This window comes from Aotus nancymaae, unplaced genomic scaffold (genome assembly GCF_030222135.1).
Source record: "Aotus nancymaae isolate 86718 unplaced genomic scaffold, 86718_ANA_hifiasm-v0.15.2.pri h1tg000011l, whole genome shotgun sequence".
In the NCBI taxonomy this organism is placed as follows: domain Eukaryota; kingdom Metazoa; phylum Chordata; class Mammalia; order Primates; family Aotidae; genus Aotus; species Aotus nancymaae.
The window spans coordinates 88,612,600-88,631,709 of NW_026988422.1; the positions used below are offsets into that span (position 1 = coordinate 88,612,600).

The 19,110-nt window shown below is 63.4% G+C and overlaps 1 protein-coding gene across 5 annotated transcripts in view; it reads left to right on the forward strand.

The window, feature by feature from the left end:
• The window catches only part of MTA1 (metastasis associated 1), a 54,579-nt gene that overhangs the window by 22,277 nt on the left and 13,192 nt on the right, over positions 1–19,110 (forward strand). For 3 of the 5 annotated variants that reach the window (XM_064375277.1, XM_064375278.1, XM_064375281.1), the window contains exons 3-7: positions 5,231–5,324; positions 8,946–8,996; positions 9,611–9,737; positions 9,812–9,875; positions 13,617–13,734. In XM_064375277.1, coding sequence (XP_064231347.1) covers positions 5,231–5,324; positions 8,946–8,996; positions 9,611–9,737; positions 9,812–9,875; positions 13,617–13,734 — 454 coding nt within the window. The remainder of the gene's footprint in view (positions 1–5,230; positions 5,325–8,945; positions 8,997–9,610; positions 9,738–9,811; positions 9,876–13,616; positions 13,735–19,110) is intronic. The other 2 variants (XM_064375279.1, XM_064375280.1) reach the window with 1 other exon arrangement.

A 19,110-nucleotide genomic window follows, 5' to 3' on the forward strand; every position in this document is an offset into this window, starting at 1 on the left:
CTCCTATCAGGGCAAGTGGAAGGGAGGCTGGCCGGAGGCGCCAAGCTGCCGGGAACCCGAATGCGGAAGAGCCTGCCCTGCGGTGCGGCTGCCCGGGTGGGGAGCTGCAGTCGTGTGCCTTGGCAGTGGTCGTGGCTCGCTTCGACGTTGCGCGGTCTGAGTCTCACTGTCATAAAATGTGGATGTCTCCCCGCTGTGGTGGAGCACGTCACTGGGACAGCCTGACCGCAGGAGGGTCAGGCCGTGTTGGGTTCTGACTTGAAGGAGAGCGTGGTGGTCCCAGGGTTCATACTGCCATAGTGAGCAGATACAGATCGGAAGGGCAGAGGAGATGCATCCGGAATTCCACCCTGGGGGACGCCCTGCTCCCAGGCGGGCTCCGCAGAGCCTCTGAGCACTTTGCTCCCTCCGTCCCTCCCTCCCTCCCTTCCTTCCTTCTCCTTCAACAAGGTCTTGCTCTCTTGCTCAGGCTGGAGTGCAGTGGAACAATCTCAACTCACTGCAGCCTTGACTTCCCGGGCTCAAGTGATCCTCCCACCTCAGCCTCCCAAGTGGCTGGGACTACAGGCGCACACCACTGCATCTGGTTAATTTTTTAAAAACAATTTGTAGAGACAGGGTTTTACCATGTTGCCCAGGCTGGTCTCGAACTCCTGGGAGTGAACCACCCAGGCCACTTGTAACATTAAACAAAATTATCTTTAAGAAAAGTGGCCAGGCGCCATGGCTCACACCTGTAATCCCAGCACTTTGGGAGGCCAAGGCGGGCAGATTGCTTGAGTCCAGGAGTTCAAGATTAGCCTGAGCAATGTGGCAAAACCCCGTCTCTACAAAAAATTTTAAAATTACCTAGTTGGCCGGGTGTGTCAGCTCATGCCTGTAATCTCAGCCATGTGGGAAGCTGAGGCAGGTGGATCACGAGGTCCAGATATAGAGACCATCCTGGCCAACATGGTGAAACCCTGTCTCTACTAAAAATACAAAAAAAGTTAGCTGGGTGTCATGGCACACGCCTGTAGTCCCAGCTACTCGGGAGGCTGAGGCGGGAGAATCGCTTGAACCTGGGAGGCGGAGGTTGTAGTGAGCCGAGATCGCGCCACTGCACTTCGGCCTGGTGACAGAGTGAGACTCCGTCTCAAAAAAAAAAAAAAAGTTATGAATGGTAGTCCATTAAACACTTGCACAGTGATTAGAATTACAGCACGATCCTTGCAATAGTAAAGATGTTACAGAAACTCGTTCTGTGGTGGCATTTTACAGTGGTCTCCACTTGGAGACGTTTGCCAGCCAGCCCAGGTGGGAGTGCCCCTAGGAGCTGTGGTGGGTGCACGGGCCGTGGCTGCTCTGGGAGGGCGATGGGAGGGCTGGCCCCATGCCCGGCCGAAGCCAAGCAGCGTTCTGCTGCGTTGTGATCAGAGCTGTTCTGAGGACGCTCCTAGGTCAGCGGGGTCTAGGGGCACTGGAGGTCCATGCTTCATCCCCCTCTGGGGCCTTGGGGGCACTGGAGGTCCATGCTGTATTCCCCCGCTGGGGCCTAGGGGGACTGGAGGTCCATGCTGTATTCCCCCGCTGGGGCCTAGGGGGACTGGAGGTCCATGCTGTATTCCCCCGCTGGGGCCTAGGGGGACTGGAGGTCCATGCTGTATTCCCCTCTGGGGCCTTGGGGGGCTGGAGGTCCATGCTGCGTCCCCCTCTGGGGCCTAGGGGGGCTGGAGGTCCATGCTGTATTCCCCCGCTGGGGCCTAGGGGGCTGGAGGTCCATGATGTATTCCCCTCTGGGGCCTTGGGGGACTGGAGGTCCATGCTTCATCCCCCTCTGGGGCCTAGGGGGGCTGGAGGTCCATGCTGTATTCCCCTCTGGGGCCTAGGGGGACTGGAGGTCCATGCTGTATTCCCCTCTGGGGCCTAGGGGGACTGGAGGTCCATGCTGTATTCCCCTCTGGGGCCTTGGGGGATTGGAGGTCCATGCTTCATCCCCCTCTGGGGCCTAGGGGGACTGGAGGTCCATGCTGTATTCCCCTCTGGGGCCTCGGGGGACTGGAGGTCCATGCTGTATTCCCCTCTGGGGCCTAGGGGGGCTGGAGGTCCATGCTGTATTCCCCTCTGGGGCCTTGGGGGACTGGAGGTCCATGCTTCATCCCCCGCTGGGGCCTAGGGGGGCTGGAGGTCCATGCTGTATTCCCCTCTGGGGCCTAGGGGGACTGGAGGTCCATGCTGTATTCCCCTCAGGGGCCTTGGTGGATTGGAGGTCCATGCTTCATCCCCCTCTGGGGCCTAGGGGGACTGGAGGTCCATGCTGTATTCCCCTCTGGGGCCTAGGGGGACTGGAGGTCCATGCTGTATTCCCCTCTGGGGCCTAGGGGGGCTGGAGGTCCATGCTGTATTCCCCTCTGGGGCCTTGGGGGACTGGAGGTCCATGCTTCATCCCCCGCTGGGGCCTAGGGGGACTGGAGGTCCATGCTGTATTCCCCTCTGGGGCCTAGGGGGGCTGGAGGTCCATGCTGTATTCCCCTCTGGGGCCTAGGGGGGCTGGAGGTCCATGCTGTATTCCCCTCTGGGGCCTAGGGGGACTGGAGGTCCATGATGTATTCCCCTCTGGGGCCTAGGGGGGCTGGAGGACCATGCTGTATTCCCCTCTGGGGCCTTGGGGGACTGGAGGTCCATGCTGTATTCCCCTCTGGGGCCTTGGGGGATTGGAGGTCCATGCTTCATCCCCCTCTGGGGCCTAGGGGGACTGGAGGTCCATGCTGTATTCCCCTCTGGGGCCTAGGGGGGCTGGAGGTCCATGCTGTATTCCCCTCTGGGGCCTTGGGGGACTGGAGGTCCATGCTGTATTCCCCTCTGGGGCCTTGGGGGATTGGAGGTCCATGCTTCATTCCCCTCTGGGGCCTAGGGGGACTGGAGGTCCATGCTGTATTCCCCTCTGGGGCCTAGGGGGGCTGGAGGTCCATGCTGTATTCCCCTCTGGGGCCTAGGGGGACTGGAGGTTCATGCTGTATTCCCCTCTGGGGCCTAGGGGGGCTGGAGGTCCATGCTGTATTCCCCTCCGGGGCCTAGGGGGACTGGAGGTCCATGCTGTATTCCCCTCTGGGGCCTAGGAGGGCTGGAGGTCCATGCTGTATTCCCCTCCGGGGCCTAGGGGGACTGGAGGTCCATGCTGTATTCCCCTCTGGGGCCTTGGGGGATTGGAGGTCCATGCTTCATCCCCCTCTGGGGCCTAGGGGGACTGGAGGTCCATGCTGTATTCCCCTCTGGGGCCTAGGGGGGCTGGAGGTCCATGCTGTATTCCCCTCTGGGGCCTTGGGGGACTGGAGGTCCATGCTGTATTCCCCTCTGGGGCCTTGGGGGATTGGAGGTCCATGCTTCATCCCCCTCTGGGGCCTAGGGGGACTGGAGGTCCATGCTGTATTCCCCTCTGGGGCCTAGGGGGGCTGGAGGTCCATGCTGTATTCCCCTCTGGGGCCTAGGGGGACTGGAGGTCCATGCTGTATTCCCCTCTGGGGCCTAGGGGGGCTGGAGGTCCATGCTGTATTCCCCTCTGGGCCTAGGAGGGCTGGAGGTCCATGCTGTATTCCCCTCCGGGGCCTAGGGGGACTGGAGGTCCATGCTGTATTCCCCTCTGGGGCCTTGGGGGATTGGAGGTCCATGCTTCATCCCCCTCTGGGGCCTAGGGAGACTGGAGGTCCATGCTGTATTCCCCTCTGGGGCCTCGGGGGACTGGAGGTCCATGCTGTATTCCCCTCTGGGGCCTAGGGGGGCTGGAGGTCCATGCTGTATTCCCCTCTGGGGCCTTGGGGGACTGGAGGTCCATGCTTCATCCCCCGCTGGGGCCTAGGGGGGCTGGAGGTCCATGCTGTATTCCCCTCTGGGGCCTAGGGGGACTGGAGGTCCATGCTGTATTCCCCTCTGGGGCCTTGGGGGATTGGAGGTCCATGCTTCATCCCCCTCTGGGGCCTAGGGGGACTGGAGGTCCATGCTGTATTCCCCTCTGGGGCCTAGGGGGGCTGGAGGTCCATGCTGTATTCCCCTCTGGGGCCTAGGGGGGCTGGAGGTCCATGCTGTATTCCCCTTTGGGGCCTTGGGGGACTGGAGGTCCATGCTTCATCCCCCGCTGGGGCCTAGGGGGGCTGGAGGTCCATGCTGCGTCCCCCTCTGGGGCCTAGGGGGCTGGAGGTCCATGCTGTATTCCCTGCTGGGGCCTAGGGGGCTGGAGGTCCATGCTGTATTCCCCTCTGGGGCCTAGGGGGGCTGGAGGTCCATGCTTCATCCCCCTCTGGGGCCTAGGGGGACTGGAGGTTCATGCTGTATTCCCCTCTGGGGCCTAGGGGGACTGGAGGTCCATGCTTCATCCCCCGCTGGGGCCTAGGGGGACTGGAGGTCCATGCTGCGCCCCCCTCTGTGGCCTAGGGGGCTGGAGGTCTGTGCTGTATTCCCCTCTGGGGCCTAGGGGGGCTGGAGGTCCATGCTTCATCCCCCTCTGGGGCCTAGGGGGACTGGAGGTTCATGCTGTATTCCCCTCTGGGGCCTTGGGGGATTGGAGGTCCATGCTGTATTCCCCTCTGGGGCCTTGGGGGATTGGAGGTCCATGCTTCATCCCCTGCTGGGGCCTAGTGGTACTGGAGGTCCATGCTTTATCCCCCGCTGGGGCCTAGGGGGGCTGGAGGTCCATGCTGTATTCCCCGCTGGGGCGTAGGGGGATTCGAGGTCCATGCTGTATTCCCCTCTGGAGCCTAGGGGGATTCGAGGTCCATGCTGTATTCCCCTCTGGGGCCTAGGGGGATTCGAGGTCCATGCTGTATTCCCCTCTGGGGCCTTGGGGAACTGGAGGTCCATGCTGTATTCCCCGCTGCGGCCCTGCCTGCTGCTCAGTTCCGCGCTATCCCAAGAAGGGCTGGGATAGGTGGGCGTAGGCTCCCAGGAGCGACTGCGGTCCTGCCCAGCAAGGCGGGGCCATTTCCTCGCTGGGACCCTGGTGTTCTCAGGCGGTACATGGGGGTCTGGACGGGAGGGAGGCTGGAGACACAGGTGGAGGTTGGGTGCACATACCTGCCTTCTCCCTAGGAGAGATGCCATGGGCGCCCAGAGGTGCAGGATTTGCTCCCTCTGTGCAGTGCCCTCCTGGGGTCCCGAGGGGCAGTGTGGTCACAGACGCCGGCCCAGGAGCCCGCCTGGGAGCTGTGCAGCCCTGGTTTGGTCGCGTTCCTCAGACGCCCCCGCCTTGCTGTTACAGACGGCCAATGGGAACGTGGAGGCCAAGGTGGTGTGCTTCTACCGGAGGCGGGACATCTCCAGCACGCTCATCGCCCTGGCCGACAAGCACGCAAGTGAGTCCGGCCTCCCTGGGGTGCCCGCCTGGCGGGAGGGTCGGCCGGGAGGGCTGGCAGGGTCCTTCCTCTCGGGGTCCTGGCCTCACAGGGCCACCTTCTGCCCGGCTTGCTGGCCTCTCCTTTTCAACCCCCCACGGTGGGTGGGGGTGTCCTGGCTCCGTTCCCTTGGGGGCTGGAGCGGCCTGTTTCTCACTGGCATCCTCTGTGAGCTTGGCATGGGGTGTGGCTGGGTATGGCCATTATTGATTGTGGCTTCTTTTTTTCTTTTATGATGACCTGGAGACTTTCAGGCTGGCGGGACCCTGCTGCCCGCACCTGCGCAGGTCCCTCTCTTTAGTCGTGCTTGGCTTCTGTTGGCATTCTGAGCAGCGTTTTCAGAAAATCACGTATTCTCTACAGTTCAAACCCAAGTTCAGTAAACTGGCTGGGAGGGGCTGCTGCGGCCAGCACAGCGCACGGGAGGAAGCCGCCGTTGGGGGTCAGCTTCTCCCCTGGGATTAGGCGCTCACAGGTGGTGGGGTCTCCTGTGCCGGGGGACGCCGACTTCAGAGCCAGGAGCCAGGAGGACCCCCACACCCTCCACCCGCTCCTGACACAGGGCCTGTCGGGCTGGGCTCACCTGCACCAGATACAGTGGGTGTGTTTTCTGGAGGAGTGCCTCACTGAGTGTCCCTCAGCTGTGGGTGGGGCAGGTGTGAGGGGTGTTCTTGGCTTCTGCTCTGGCGCATCACCGGGGTGGGATCTGAGCCAGGCTGAGGCTGTGGGCCATAGGGTGACATGTCCCAGTAGGTGTGGTGTGTGACTGCCTGGGCACCCGTGTTGCTGGGGTGGGCCAAGGTCCACCTGTAGCCTCCCACGACCCTTAACAGGGTGTGGCCCAGGGACTCTGGAGTGGCTGTGGGTCGGGTGGGAGGCCCCTGGCATCTTCTGCCCCCTCCCAGTGCCGTGGGTGAGAGGCAGGAGGCCAACCCAGGTGACATCCCCCTGCCCTGGAACGGGCTTCGGGACGGGCAGATCGTCCAGCCCCCGGTGCCTTGTTCCTGAGCCTTCGCTGGGATTCGGCCGGGCAGGCGCTTGTGGAAAGAAGGTGCCCTTGGTATGTCCCCACTGCCTTGCCCACCGGACAGCTGGGACCTTTCCTCAGCACCTAGAGGATGTGGACGTGGGCTGCCCTGGGCCAGTGCAGCTGGGCTGGGCTGCGGGGCATGTGGCTGGCCCAAAGGGAGCTGCCAGTTGACCACGGGCTTCCTCTGGCTTCGTGAGGAACTGGAACCTGCTGGGTCTCTGCTCAGAGTGGGGGAGCGTTCCAGGTGGGGTGACCCTTGATCTCTGACCTCAAAGCTTGTATACTCCACCCCTGCACTCAGTGGCCTCCTGGCACCACAGAAGAGAGCTGGCGTGTTGCAGGTCCCCAAGCTGCACATTCTGGAGGGTGTCTGGAGCGGCCGCTGGCCCTGCAGGTGCTGAACACCAGCCAGCGGCTCAGCCAGCGGCTCTTCATGTTGGGGACTGGCCTGTCGGCTCTGTAGGGAGTGGGCCGGCTTGCTGGAGAAGCAGGCTGAGTGGCCACAATGTGGCCCTGCCTGTCTGTGTGGCCTGGGGAGTCAGGCGCCACCGCTGAGTTGGGCATGTTTGTGGCTGGCCTCGGATCCAGGCCCTGTCCTCTGGAACCTGGGGCACAGTGTCCCTGCTCCAGAGAGCATGCATCGGTGGCTTTGAGGGTACTGGGGCCCCCTGGGCTGAGGTTCTGCTCTCAGATGCCCCAGAGGACGGCCTTTTGCTGGGAGGGCCCCAGAAGGGGACTCCAGACATAAAGTGATGGGGAGGAGTCACAGGGCAGGCTTTGTAGAAGGGCCTTGCTGGGGCTGTGGGACTGGGCAGAGGGCAGTGTCCCAGCCTGAGCACTGTCCCCCGAGAAGCTCAGCGCAGTCCCTTCAGAAGGGGCTTCCTGGAAAGCTGCGTGGGCGACCGCTTCGAATGGAGAGCCCAGCGCAGGGAGTGGGCGTCATGGGTGACAGGTCTGCGCTGGTCCAGGGGTTTGCAGCACAGACACTCATGACTAGCAGCTGGGCCTCGAGGTGACTCTGCAGGGCCCACACCCCCCAGGCCGTGTCCACCTGTGCGTTTCTCCTGCTCCTCCATGAGCTAGCTGGAGCCGTGGTGAGGCCCCTGGCTGCCCCCAGGGTCAGGTGTGAGGACACTCTGGGAGGCCTCTGGCTCTCCCACGTTGCTGCCTCCACCCAGTCCCTGCTGGGGCGCCCCCCCCGCCACAGCACAGGCCTCAGGCTGGAGGGTAGACACCTGCCAGGCTGCACTGCGGCCCCTGCGGCAGAGAAGCCCCAGTCCTGGCAGAGCCTGTGAGCGTGAGGCCTTTCTCAAGGCTGAATGACAGGCAGAGGGAGTGTCCCTTCTCGGAGTCTCCCAGAATGGGGCGTGGGGGCCCAGGAGACCCCAGCCAAGAGTGGGTGCGAGGGCAGAGCCCGGCCTAGCCCTGAGCCTGGGGCTGCTGTGCCCCAGGCCTCATGCTCTGGTGTATCCGGGGTCCGAGGGAGGGCTCAGTGTGGGGTTCAGGGCACACTAGCCAGCCCCACCTCCTGCCCGGCTGTTTCTGCCTGTTGGGGGTCTCCTGGGAGCTGTAGGTCCACCTCACTGCAGCTCTGGACAGCCCTGAGGTGGGAACCGCAGCTCTGACAGGCTGCACCCCGAAGCCCTGTTCTGCTGATGTGGGCGCCGGTGAGGTGGGGGTCTTGGAGCCGCTGTGGGTGTCTGTCTAGGCTGGGCCAGTGCTCCAGCAGGGCCTAGCATTGGGCAGGTGTGACCCAAAGCCAGCCTCTGGCCCTGGCGATGTCTGAGTTCAGGGTGCAGTTTGCTCATTGGTCCCCAGGAGTGGGCATGAGTGAGGTGTGTTGGCCTGGGACTGGGGCTGTCCTGGTCGGCCTTGCCCTGTTGTATGGCCCGGGAGGAGGTGAGGCTCAGCAGGGCAGACACCCTGGGCCCCTGAGGCCCAGAGAGGGCTGACCCAGAACAGGCCCAGCATGGCCGCTCCCAGCCTTAGTCTCAGCTGTGGGTGCCTGGGGGCGCCCAGAGGAGCCAGGACTTCCCACAGGTACCACCAGGGGGCAGCAGAGAGTGAGCATTCTGGCTGGCTGTGGTCCGGTCTGGCCGGCAGGGTGCTGGGTGTGGGAGGGACAGCCGGGAGCACCCCTGCACGCCCCCATTTTTCGTGTTATAAGAACCCTACCTGGGTTCCTAGCACAGGGCAGGAATCCCCATGCAGCTGGCCCGCACCCGGCCCCAGCCTCGCCTGGACAGCCTGCTCTGAGAAACCCCGCTGGCGTGGGGGCAGGGGTGGTCGCGGGGCAGGGCCCTCCGCAGCCAGGCTTGCCTGGGCTCTGCTCAAAGCGGCTTAGGCGTCGGTGGGTGGGCGGCTGAAGTAGGGGGCGTTTAGGCCCAGGTGATCGTCCACCGGGTGGTCTTCAGGCCCCACTGGGAGGCCTGTGGCCCCCGCTCTGCCTGCCCTGTCCCCTGGTGGCACAGCCCTCGGTCCGGGCCCTGGGCAGGGAGCGGCCACCATGCTGCGCTGACCCTGCTGCCGGGTGCTGTCTGTCTGTTATATAGCCCTGTCAGTCTGCTATAAGGCCGGACCGGGGGCGGACAACGGCGAGGAAGGTAAGAGCCGGCCTCCGCAAGGAGGGCGTCCTCCTGTCTGTGTCCCTGGGCTGGGGGCGGCAGCGCCGCTGAGGGACAGAGTTTGGACGGGCCGCCTGCATGCCTGCCTCTGTGCGCGGCCGGCACTCCCTGTGTCCGGCCCACGGCCCAGCCTTGGTGCGGCCCCGGCCGAGGGTGTCCTGCTGGGGCGGGAGGTCTGTGGTGGGCTGTGTGGGGTTGTCTGGCACGAGATGGGGATGGATGGAGGATGCTGCCCCTCGCCCTCCTGGCCTGGGCGCTTGGCAGCGCCGGCTCCCCGCTCCTCTTGCTCTCGCTCTCGCCTGCTGCTTCTGGGGCTGGCCCGGACCTGGCTGTCCCTCCTCCTCCCGTCTTCATGCCCTGGGGAACCTGGGCTTTCAGGGTGCCTGGACTTAAAGGGCACGTGGGCACCAGAGTGTCTGCAGGGGCACCTGCCAAGGAGCCGCTGGGCCGCCATGGGGTGGGGACAGCGGGACAGTGTCTGGCAGGAGGAGGCGCCTGCCGGGACTGGGCCTCCAAGTGTCGGCGCCGGTGGGTGGGCCTTGGTCCGGCAGCGTGTGTCTGCCGCGGTGCTGACGGGGCTCCTTGTCCTTCAGGGGAAATAGAAGAGGAAATGGAGAATCCGGAAATGGTGGAGCTGCCGGAGAAACTCAGGCACCAGCTGCGGCACCGGGAGCTGTTCCTCTCCCGGCAGCTGGAGTCCCTGCCCGCCACGCACATCAGGTAGCCCCCGGCAGCTCCCGCCCCGGCCCCTCGGGCTGCCCTCGCCCTCCAGCCTGCCTGTCCTTCTCTTCCAGGGGCAAGTGCAGCGTCACTCTGCTCAACGAGACCGAGTCACTCAAGTCCTACCTGGAGCGGGAGGTGAGGCCCAACCCAGCCTGGTGTGCTCAGCAGCCCCGGGCCACTGTTTACCTGTGTCCTCTGCTGGCCTGGGCAGCGGGGCCAATTTTCCCTCCTGGCTCTAGGCCCAGGCTGTTCTGGGGGGAAGCAGGGATTGCGTCCTGACGGTCGCTTCCAGGTGTGTTAACGTGCAGCCGCCCCTACCCTCTGCGTCCAGAGTCCTGGGCCAGGAGCATGGGCTCTCCCCTCTTCCCCTGCCTCCCAGATAACTGATGAGGGGAGGTCCCCCAGGGGAGGGGGTGGCTGAGGCGGAGGTGGGGGGCAGGGGCCACCTGGGTCTTCGCAGGAGCCTTGGCTGGTCTCCCCTGGGTGGCGGGCAGAGTCCTCGTAGGCCACTTCCATCGCCGGCCTGAGGTGCCCCTGGGGCTGCAGGCATGGCCTGAGCGCTGCTGGCCTCTGGGGAAGGCGGTTCTTATCTGGGGGTCGTGTGTGATTATGCAGTTACCCACCTCATGGCATCCCCCAAGTCGTGACAGCTAAACATCGTCTCCAGGCAATGCCACACGTCCCTGGGGAGCAATGTTGCCTGGTGGAGCTCGGGGGCACCAGGGCTGCTGTGAGAAGCAGCTAACGGGAGGGCTGGGTCTTCCGAGGCCACGTGGGGGAAGCGTCTAGAGCGTGTCAGTTCCCTGGAGCTCCTGTCACAGTTGTAGGAGACACCTGGCAAGGGGCGGGTGCATCTCCAGGCCTGGGACTCGGCCTCCTGTGGACTCTGCTGCCATCTGCCAGAGCCTTGTGGCCTGAACACCCCCAGCGTGTCCAGCCAGCTCAGATGCAGGTTGCTGGATGATGCCTCCGCCCTGCCCATCCTAGCGGGGCTCGTCTCTGCCGTGGCCATCGGTGCTCTGCGATGGGGTCTGAAGGATCCAGATGGCCACAGTGTGGCCCAAGTTCGGCCCTGAACTACCCATGTGGCCCCAGTCCCCATTCCCACCACACAGCCTGGAAACAGGCACGGAAGGCGACAGTGGCTCAGCTGGGGCTGTGGTCGTGCCTCAGGCCCTAGCGCAGAGTCGTGAGCAGGCAGGGCCCGGCTGGGGCTCCTAACACGTGCCTGGAGCATGGGCTGGCCCGAACCTTCTCAGGCTGCCGGACCAGCTTCCCTGGAGGCTGAGCCGCAACCAAGGAGCCACCTGCTGGGCAGGAGGGAGGCTGTGGGGGCGCCGCGAATGTCGTTTCCACTGGAGGGGTGCAGTGTAGAAGGACCCCTCAGTGACAGAGCCACACAGAGAGGGTGAGGCTGCAGAAATGTATCTGGACACGGAAAACGTTTGTTAGCAAAAAAGGCCCCTGACGAAGCAGCAGGTGTGGTGACGATCCTGTCTGTGCCGTGTCTGCCCAAGAAAAGGCTGGGTCGACTCCCGCCCGGGACGAAACAGGCCACGCGTTCAGCTGCTGGGCGCCCCGAAACCTCCTGCTGCTCCATGCCGCCTTTCCCTGCTCTTTTTTCTTTTTTTTGAGACAGAGTTTCGCTCTCGTTGCCCAGGCTGGAGTGCAATGGTGCGATCTCGACCCACTCCAACCTCTGGCCCCCAAGTTCAAGCGATTCTCCTGCCTCAGCCTCCCTAGTAGTTGGGATTACAGGCGTGCGCCACCATGCCTGGCTAATTTTTTGTATTTTTAGTAGAAATCGGGTTTTATCATGTTAGCCAGGCTGGTCTTGAACTCCCGATCTCAGGTAATCTGCCCGCCTTGGCCTCCCAAAGTGCTGGGATTCCAGGTGGGAACCACTGCGTCTGAGCACTCCCTCCCTTTTTCTTACCTGGGGTTTCTGAGCAGCCCCAAGGTGGGAATTTAATGTAACAGGCCCCGGGGGAAGTACACTTAGCACCCGGCAGAAGCAAACGCCACTGGCCCTTGCGTGATCGCACCCCTGCCTCGCCCCAGATAACCCTCCTGACGGATGAAGTCCTGATAAACACGGGCCCACGTGACAGCCAAGCAGGAGTGCAGAAACAGCAGTTGCAGACACACGCAGGCCTCGGCCAGCGGAGCAGTCCAGCACCAAACAGAAACCACGTGTGTTTATTAATTTAAAGAAATAGGCTGGGCGCAGTGGCTCATCCCTGTAATCCCAGTACTTTGGGAGGCCACGGCCGGGGAATCACTTGAACTCTGGAGTTGAAGAGCAGCCTGGGCAACGTAGCGAGACCTCGCCTCAACAAAAGAAAAAAGAAAGGAGCCAGCATGGTGGCGTGCACTTAGGATTGTAGCTGCTCAGGAGGCTGAGCTGAGAGGATCCCCCGAGTCAGGAGGTGGAGGCTACAGTAAGTCAAGATGGTGCCGCTGCACTCCAGCCTGGGTGATAGAGCAAGACGCCCACTCAAAAAATCGAAAAAGATCCAGGCAGAGTGGGAGCTGAGGCTGAGGCTGAGCCTGGCAGCTGGCCTCTGGATAGCCGTGTCCATCAAGAGGACGAAGGCCGGGCAGCGTGGCTCCTGGTCCCATGTGGAGCAGGTGTCATGCTGGACTTTAAAGGTAGCTCTTGAAAGAAAAGACGCAGAGTAGCTTTCAGAACAGGAAAGGGGGAAAGCAGGTAAGGGCTGGAGAAGACGGCCCACGGGAATCAGGAAGATGACCTGGAAACGGGAGGGGGAGTGGGCGCCAGGTTCACAGAGGAAAGCGCAGCCCTGGCCGAGGCCGAGTGCTGGGGATGGGGCTCCAGGGCCGGACCTGGACAGGCCTGCTTTAAAAATCATCAGCCCAGCCCAGTGCAGCACACGCAACGCCAGACAGTGGAAGGTCAGCAAAGACTACGTCCTGCAAATTCCATCCCAGGGGGAGCCCGGGGGCCCTGGTGTGAGGCGACCTGAGATGGAGTGCTGGCGGGAGGGGCTGCGCCTGCTGCATGGGCGGTGGCCAGTGGTGCTGGGTCTAGGTGGCCCCGTGGCTGAGTCCGGGTGGCCCTGTGGCTGATGCCCCGTAGCTGAGTCTGGATGGCCCCGTGGCTGAGTCTGGATGGCCCCGTGGCTGAGTCCGGGTGGCCCCGTGGCTGAGTCCGGATGGCCCCGTGGCTGAGTCCGGGTGGCCCCGTGGCTGAGTCCGAATGGCCCCGTGGCTGAGTCCGGGTGGCCCCGTGGCTGAGTCCGGGTGGCCCCGTGGCTGATGCCCCGTAGCTGAGTCCAGGTGGCCCCGTGGCTGATGCCCCATAGCTGAGTCTGGATTTATCCCTAGCTCTCCAGTGGTTGCCACTCCTCCAAGGTCGTGCCCAGAGCTCCTGATTTCCGTTGCTCTTAAACACCTTAGATCAGATAGGAATGGTTTTGTAGCTGGGTGTGGCGTACACCTGTAGTGCCAACTACTTGGGAGGCTGAGGTGGGAGGATCACTTGAACCCAGGAGGCAGAGGCTGCAGTGAGCTGCAGTTGCACCGCTGCACTCCAGCCTGGGCAACAGAGCGAGACCCTGTCTCAGAAAGGAAAGTCAGTCATGGTTTGTGTGCCGCGGTCGTGTTCCACCCGCTGCTCAGAGGCCGCCGCCCCTGCTGACCCTCAGCACGTCTCCTCCATGCAGGGTCACAGGGCAGGTGCATCCCCGGCGACCCTTGTGGCCCCGCTGTAGGCTCCTCCCGAGCATGGCGAGAGCTGTGGGGGCTGCTGTGCCCTCCTTCATGTGCCCGTGTCGCCCTGCAGGAGCTCTGGGCAACACTTTGCCAGCGGCCCCGACAGCGCTGATGCCTGTCTGTCTGCTGTGTTTTTTCCAGGATTTCTTCTTCTATTCTCTAGTCTACGACCCACAGCAGAAGACCCTGCTGGCGGATAAAGGAGAGATTCGAGTGGGAAACCGGTACCAGGCGGACATCACCGACTTGTTAAAAGAAGGTAGGGGTGGGCCGCCCTGGGCACGTGCCCTCCATGCCGTCCCGTCCCGCCAGGTGATACCGGGTGAGAGGGGCCGGGACGCGGTCGCCATGGCAGGGACTCGTGTGTGACTGGAGGTGGCAGGTGCAGGCCTGGAGGCCTGGGCTCTGTCCACGCGGGTGGTGCGTGTGAGCTGGTGTCCTGGAGTCTTCCCCACCCACTCCTGGTGGTGTTGGGGTTCTGGGAGAGCCCCGGGCAGCGTGCGGTGCTCGGCTGTCCCTGCACCGGGAGACCCGGTTTCCTTTTGGCAGTTTTTTTTATTTTTTTTCAGATGGAGTCTTGCTCTGTCACCCAGGCAGGAGTGCAGTGGCGCGATCTCTGCTCACTGTAACCTCCACCTCCCAGGTTCAAGTGATTCTCCTGCCTCAGCCTCCCAAGTAGCTGGGATTACGGGTGCCCACCAGCACACCTAGATAATTTTTGTATTTTTAGTAGAGGCAGGTGTGAACCACTGCGCCCGGCCTCCCAAGGCGCTGGGATTGCAGGTGTGAGCCACCGCGCCCGGCCTCCCAAGGCGCTGGGATTGCGGCATGAGCCACCGCGCCCGGCCTCCCAAGGCGCTGGGATTGCAGGTGTGAGCCACTGCGCCCGGCCTCCCAAGGCACTGGGATTGCGGCATGAGCCACCGCGCCCGGCCTCCCAAGGCGCTGGGATTGCAGGTGTGAGCCACTGCGCCCGGCCTCCCAAGGCACTGGGATTGCGGCATGAGCCACCGCGCCCGGCCTCCCAAGGCGCTGGGATTGCAGGTGTGAGCCACTGCGCCCGGCCTCCCAAGGCACTGGGATTGCGGCATGAGCCACCGCGCCCGGCCTCCCAAGGCGCTGGGATTGCAGGTGTGAGCCACTGCGCCCGGCCTCCCAAGGCACTGGGATTGCGGCATGAGCCACCGCGCCCGGCCTCCCAAGGCGCTGGGATTGCAGGTGTGAGCCACTGCGCACGGCCTCCCAAGGCGCTGGGATTGCGGCATGAGCCACCGCGCCCGGCCTCCCAAGGCGCTGGGATTGCAGGTGTGAGCCACCGCGCCCGGCCTCCCAAGGCGCTGGGATTGCAGGTGTGAGCCACCGCGCCCGGCCTCCCAAGGCGCTGGGATTGCAGGTGTGAGCCACCGCGCCCGGCCGCCCAAGGCGCTGGGATTGCAGGTGTGAGCCACCGCGCCCGGCCGCCCAAGGCGCTGGGATTGCAGGTGTGAGCCACCGCGCCCGGCCTCCCAAGGCGCTGGGATTGCAGGTGTGAGCCACCGCGCACGGCCTCCCAAGGTGCTGGGATTGAGACGTGGGCTGCCGTGCCCGGCCTCCCAAGGTGCTGGGATTGTGGCATGGGCCGCCGCGGCCGGCCTCGTTACTTTCTTAAAGTTCTTTTTGTCTCCAGAAATTTTCTTCTGGATGAATCGCCCTGCGTTTTGTCTTCCCTGCGGGTGCCCCACCCTTGATGCCTGTGGTGGCTGTGTGGCTCCAGTCACCCCGGATGCAGGTGGCTTCCGTCTGCCGGGTGCTTCAGCAGCCCTGGTGGGAAGTCCTGGGGCCCCCGTGTCCCTCACCTCCCTGCTGGGCGGGGCCGCCCTCCAGACCCGGCTCTGCAGCTTTGCTTCTCGCCGCCGTGACCGAGGGGTCTGGCGGTTTTCCTGTTTTGGTTTGTTTTGAGAGCAGGTCTTGCCGTGTTGCCCAGGCTGGACTTGAGGTCCTGGGCTCCAGCGATCCTCAGGCCTCAGCCTCCTGAGTAGCCAGGGCTGTTTCGTGTTCCTGTCTGTCATATGTGAGGTGCTGCGGTGTCGCCTCTCCCAGGCGCCTGTGGCTCCAGCACTGGGCTCGCGGGGCTGCCGCATTGCCAGCGTTCCTGCTCTGGGAGGTGCTGGGCCGGGGGAAAGACCCCCACCTCTCGGGCACACAGGGCGCGTCGACACCTGGGTCTAGATTTGGGCCCTCGGGCCAGAATTGGGGCTGGCTGTGAGCGCCCAGCAGCTGCCTCTGGTGCCACGGCGGTTCTGTGGACCCCTCTGTCCTAAAGACAGTGTCTGGGAGGGCCAGCTGTCCCACCTCCTCCCCCAGCCAGCCCCGCGTGGCTGAGCCTGTGGTGTGAAAAATCATGCTCCGTGTTTAACCATCGGAGTCGGGCTGGCAGCCCAGCACATGGCTGGCCTGCAGGGTCACCGCTCCTTCAGCCTCTCTGTGTCCTGTTGCCATAGCGTGCTCACCTCTGCTCCGCTCAGATGTCAACCAGGGGTCCTGGCTTCTCTCTCCTCCATCTTTCTGGAATGTTCTTGTGATGAGCCTTAGACTCTGGAGCCCCTGCCAGCCACGTGACTGTGGAGGGTCTCTGTCTTCCTTGTGGACAGTGGCCATCAGTAGGGTCAGGGAGTAGCCGGCCTGGGTGAACCCTGGGTCCCCAGGACTTGTGGCAGGTGTCTGAAGGGGCCTTTCAGCCCCACACGTGGGGACCTCAGGCCTGCACGCTCTCTGTACCTTCTTGGACTCAGGTGGACAGGCGTTGGGCCAGAGGCTGGCAGGGTGTGGTGGTGACCTGGCCTCCAGGCGTCCTCCCTCCCTCTCCTCATGTCCCATTCGGCCCCCCTTTTCCTTGGTATCATGGTCTAGCACCTTCTGCCACTCCATCTCTCCCCTGAGCTTTCTTTTTTTGAGATGGAGTATAGGTCTGTCGCCCAGGCTGGAGTGTGGTGGCGCCATCTCAGTTCACTGCAACCTCCGCCTCCTGGCTTCAAGCGATTCTCCTGCTTCAGCCTCCCGAGTAGCTGGGACTACAGGCGCATGCCACCACACCTGGCTAATTTTTTGCATTTTTAGTAGAGATGGGGTTTCACCGTGTTGGCCAGGCTGGTCTCGATCTCCTGACCTCATGATTCGCCCTCCTTGGCCTCCCAAAGTGCTGGGGTTACAGGCGTGAGCCACCGCACCCAGCCTGAGCTCACTTTCTTCCTGTTTCCTGGCCTCTTTTCAGGGACGTAACTTCTCCCCTCTCTGAGGCTGTTACAGTTTTGCTAAGCACCCAGCCCGGCCTGCCACAGGCTTGATTTCATTTGACGGCCAGCCGGTTCCTTGTTGGTGTGTTTTGTTCTGCGTCTCTCCTTGGGTCTGCCTTCCAGGCTGGGTCCCTCTGTGGGGTGGGTCTGAGCCTGCGGAGGCCGCTGTGCTGTGCCGTGCTGGGCCTGGGCATGCGGAGGCCGCTGTGCTATGGCTGTGCTGGGCCTGGGCTGTGGGTCTGAGCCTGCGGAGGCCGCTGTGCTGTGCTGTGCTGGGCCTAGGCTGTGGGTCTGAGCCTGCGGAGGCCGCTGTGCTGTGCTGTGCCGTGCTGTCCCTGGCTGTGGCCTTCAGGGTACCCTGCTGTCATTTCCGGGTCTCCCAGCCCGCGGCTGTCCTGTCCTTCTGGCCTGGCCAAGGGCAAAGGCCTGGCAGCCGCGCCCCAGTGGAAAGGTGGCATCCATGGCTGGGAGGCAGGTGAGAGCGCAGATCATTTGAGGGCCAGAGAGTGAGGAGCCGCCTCAGGTCAGAGGCCCTCACCTGGCACCTTCAGCCTGGCGGGAGAATGGGCCATGAGGTGCCCCCATCCTCCCATGCACACAGGGCCAAGATCCAGCCTGGAGAGAGCCGGTGGAGCTCTGCAGGGCCTGGAGCGATGGGGCTGAGGGTCCCCCAGCCTGAGCCAGCCTCAGAGCTGGCCTCCCCACCCACACTGCTTCCCCGGTGCCCTGCCGTTCCTTGGCCTGTGGGCCGCTGGTACAAGGGGCAGGGCTCTCAACGGCTGCTGAGGAGCCGGGCCGGGGCTTCCAGAGCCCTCCACACCTCCTGGAGGTCGTGTCCCTCTTGAGTGATAGAAAATTGCACACTCGTTGTGCACCTGCCTTTAGTGAGTGAAATGTCAAAGGGAGTGTGACTGTCATCAGCGGTGAGGACGGGCAGAGCCCCGTGGCCTGCGGGCTCACTCCAAGGCTCAGCTGCTTGGCAGTTGGGGAGCTGGGCCCTGGCTTCCCCAGGGTACCCCCAAGCCAGGGTGAGGAGTCCACCCCAGGCTGGAGACCCCCAGCCCACCTTGCTGGTCCCACAGCCCCAGGCCCTTCACCTCCAGGGCCATGCAGCGGCCCCTCCCTCTGTGGCACCGCACTTCCCTGGTGACCCTGTCCTCTGAGTTTGGCCAGGCATTGTTTTCTAGAGGCCGAAAGGCCTGACCCTCCCTGGGCACATGGCCCAGGATGCCCGGCCCTCGGGGCAGGGTGTGGGAGCCAGTGCCTCTTAGCGAGAAATAGTGTTTTCTTGGGGACTTTTGACCGAGTCCAGCCCTGTCCTAGCCTCAAGAGCTCCCTCTATGCTGGACCTGCAGCGGGCGCCCCAGTGGAGGGCGGCCCTGCCCTTGGTCATCCTTGGTTGGGAGCTGCTGGCGGAGCCTGAGCCTGGCCCCCTGCACTGAGCCATGGAGGCGGCTCCGGCAGGAGAAGCGGGCAGAGGACAATCGTGGGAGCAGAGGACGGTCGTGACGCTCATTCTCTAGGTCCTCCCCGGGTCAGGTTGGGCCACGCTCAGCCACATTCTCCTGGGGGTGTCTCCCAACACCATGGTCTTGTTCTTTGCGAGTAAAAGCCTGTTTCATCAGAGCCCTCCCGCCCTGGCCGGTCGCTGGTGTCACGTGGCCTCTTCACCAGCCTTCCCATCGTCCCAGCTCCCAGAAGACAGGAAACAGCCGGTGGCCCCCGGGTCCCCCGCCCCCCGCTCTGGCTGTGCCGGGCTGAGCAGTGGCTGCCCCACAGCCCGTCAAGTTGAAGAGGTGCCAGGAGGGAGCCTGTGCCCCTAGAAGGTCCTGGAGATGGTCCGCCACTGCTGTGATGTGGCAGGACCCTCTTGTAACAGCAGGTGAATCTGAGTATCTCAAAATAAAAAGTTTGGGCCTGGCGCCATGGCTCACACTTGTGATCCCAGCACTTTGGGAGGCCGAGGAGGTGGATCACCCGAGGTCAGGAGTTCAAGACCAGCCTAGGCAACATGATGAAACCCCGTACCTACTAAAAATGCAAAAACTAGCCAGGTGTGCTGTCAGCACCTGTGGTCCCAGCAACTCGGGAGGCTGAGGCAGGAGAGTCGCTTGAACCTAACAGGTGGAGGTTGCAGTGAGCTGAGATCACTACAGTGCACTCCAGCCTGGGTGACAGAGCGAGACCTCATCTCAGAAATAAATAAAGAAATAAAAAGCTTGATTGAAATTTACAAACCAGCCTTCCCATGTGTCGTGGCCACGGTTCTTAGAGCCCTGCATTCTGCGGGGGGCTAGGAGGCCCCTCAAGTGTGCACCCCATCCCCGGGTTGAGAGGCTACCGCGTGCCGAATGTGCGTGCGT